Source organism: Lottia gigantea, assembly GCF_000327385.1.
Source record: "Lottia gigantea unplaced genomic scaffold LOTGIsca_91, whole genome shotgun sequence".
Lineage (NCBI taxonomy): Eukaryota > Metazoa > Mollusca > Gastropoda > Lottiidae > Lottia > Lottia gigantea.
In genome coordinates this window covers 282,517-285,313 of record NW_008710984.1, presented here as the reverse complement: position 1 = coordinate 285,313, position 2,797 = coordinate 282,517, and the positions used below count along the sequence as shown (strand labels likewise).

General features: G+C 28.1%; 2 protein-coding genes across 2 annotated transcripts; both read right to left on the bottom strand.

Annotated features, from left to right (window-relative positions):
• Positions 1 to 250: 250 nt before the first annotated feature.
• Positions 251 to 1,835, bottom strand: LOTGIDRAFT_134520 (hypothetical protein; the record flags this gene model as incomplete). Its single annotated transcript, XM_009068583.1, has 5 exons — positions 251 to 366; positions 524 to 638; positions 948 to 1,028; positions 1,381 to 1,476; positions 1,809 to 1,835. Coding segments are annotated over 5 exons (435 nt in total), but the record flags the coding sequence as incomplete, so codon positions are not given.
• Positions 1,836 to 2,322: 487 nt separating this feature from the next.
• Positions 2,323 to 2,574, bottom strand: LOTGIDRAFT_134549 (hypothetical protein; the record flags this gene model as incomplete). The annotated part of the gene is made up of 1 exon (XM_009068582.1): positions 2,323 to 2,574. A coding segment is annotated over one exon (252 nt), but the record flags the coding sequence as incomplete, so codon positions are not given.
• Between the last annotated feature and the right edge of the window lie 223 nt (positions 2,575 to 2,797).

The window sequence follows — 2,797 nt, the reverse complement described above, 5'->3', positions numbered from 1 at the left end:
TATCCCTGAAAATATTTAAATAACATCAGAATGTCATAAACCACATAACATATCCCAGAAAATATTTAAATAACATCACAATGTCATAAACCACATAGAATATCCTTGAAAATATTTAAATAACATCACAATATAGTGAACCACATGGCATATCCCTAGAAAATATCAAAATAACAGTCAACAGTCATTCTGGTTTATTCAGGACCGAAAATAATGACATTTCAATATTTCAATATAAACTATTATTAACTTACTCAGCAGAACATTTGGCAAAGGTTCCAGTTGTTTTATCTTTTCCACAATGTCCATTAAAATTACCAGTAGGATTAAACCTTTCAAAACACTGTTCTTCACCTCCTTTAGAATCTATAAAGATGACAAGTATGGGTAATAATAAACAATCATTTTTTTCGATTGAAATACAATACAAAAACAATACATTACAGTTTTTCAACAGGATGTAAACAACTAATTTGGAAATATTCCTTGACTGACGCCTTATTTTGACAGAAGATTATTTTACCTGCTCCCCATATTTGTTGACATTGTTGTTGAGTTGAAGGACAAATTCCACCCATACAATATCCTGCATCATTATTACAAGGGTGGCCATCTTGTAAATAGTTATTACTTGGACACTGAAAATATAAATTTTCAAAGGAAATTCTTCTCTAAATAGAAACTGAAAGATTCAATCATTACATCTGTCTACATAGTAGATTTTTTTGAAATAGGCATACCTTGAGCAGGTGAAAATGACCAAATTCATACTACATTGGAGAACTCAACCCTGATCTCATAAGACCACAGAAATATTTATCTGCAGATCCTTAAAACAGTCACTGGTAGAGATTGTTCCTTCAATATTTCTAACAGAAAATATATATGTATTCTTAGAGATAAAGAAGCCTAAATGAAAAAATGTTGATTAGTAAACTTTGACCTACCTCTCCCTGAATTCCATCACAATACTCTGGCACATCACAATCTGATTTTTTATCACGACATTTTACTGTACTTGGCAATACCTGTAAACATTAAACAAGGCCTTTATTAGAAATACCATCAGATTGTTTTAGGCTTAAAAACAGATATTTAGTTACTTTAACAAAAGACTGGTTGTTCTTGGCATTGACCAAAATCAGGCATATATTGGCATTACTTGACTATTACTGGTTATTAAGGCAACATTGACTAGTTCAGAGATGTTGTAAATAGAATAAAGACAATATTAATATATTAACTAAAAAATTGTTTTTAGTGGCATTAATCAATACAAAGATTGAAATAAGTCGCAATTAAAGCCGCTAAAGAACATAGACTTAAAATGAAATGGAGTTTTACACCTCACACCATAATGTAATATTATGATATACTTACAGTACAATTATGACAACATTGTCCAGATCTACACTGAGCCCAAGATTTTAATAAACATGTAGTAGGATCACAACAAGGGTCTTTTTTCATACATTCCTAAAAAAAAACAGAAAAATATTGAACAATTACCATACAACATCACAGCATTATCAGAAATTATAATATACTAAATTTTAGTGTTGTTAACTTCATATCACTTAATAAGTGGCAAGCTTGAGAACTGCTTGGTGGAAAAAGAAAATTATTCTGCCATAAAAGCCATTTCAAAATACGGCAAATAATTATCAAAGGGAGAATAATTCAACCCAAAACCAAAAAGAGCTATTCCATCTATTTTATAGTAAGACTGCTACTATCAAAGATATTTCTCTTCCTCCTTTTCAATGTGTCATTTTATGTTTTCATCGTTAATCACCACATCATCTTACCTCTTCAGATCCACAATCACATTCTTCTCCTCTCTCTACTATTCTATTACCACAGGTCTGGGGGAAATTTATCTACAAATATATACAAACAAACATTAAAAATATTTTATACTAAACAAACAACACTACTACTATAAACAGGGTCATATTTACTGCTCTTTATTGGGAATTATTGCAATGAGGGAAATTTGGTCAAGGTACTAGCATTAACCTACTCCTGCAATTTTTATTGACAGAATGGCTGGACATAAGTGAATTAAGATTTGATATTTCTGTATCTATATCAGAATTACCTGTTGTCTTGATTTGTCTGTATTTAAACAGGATGTGATGTTCATATTTAATGTTATGTTCAAATCAGCTTTACTACATGATGAAAATTGTCTAGAATGGTAACCTCCAGCGCCCCTAAAAATAATATCAAAATATAAAGTAACTGAAAATATATCAAAATATAAAATAATTTAAAACATATCAAAATATAAAATACTTGAAAATATATCAAAATATAAAGTTACTGAAAATATATCAAAATATAAAATAACTGAAAACATATCAAAATATAAAATAATTGAAAACATATCAAAATATAAAATAACTGAAAACATATCAAAATATAAAATAACTGAAAACATATCAAAACATAAAATAACTGAAAATATATCAAAATATAAAATACTTGAAAATATATCAAAATATAAAATACTGATAATATATCAAAATATAAAATAACTGTTAATATATCAAAATATTTAAAATTCAGTAACAGTAACTTTGTTTTCAAAATATTGATATTTGAAGAAGAAAAAATATATAGAGGAAAGAAAGAGATGAATACTTACAGTACTTTAGTCGACATTATACAACCAAAATCATCTTGACATTCACAACCATCTACAATAATATTACAAAACATCTTATTAACACTTTATGACAAGTACATACCAAGGACAATTCTACATTGTCATAAATGTTGAGTGGTTTATCAC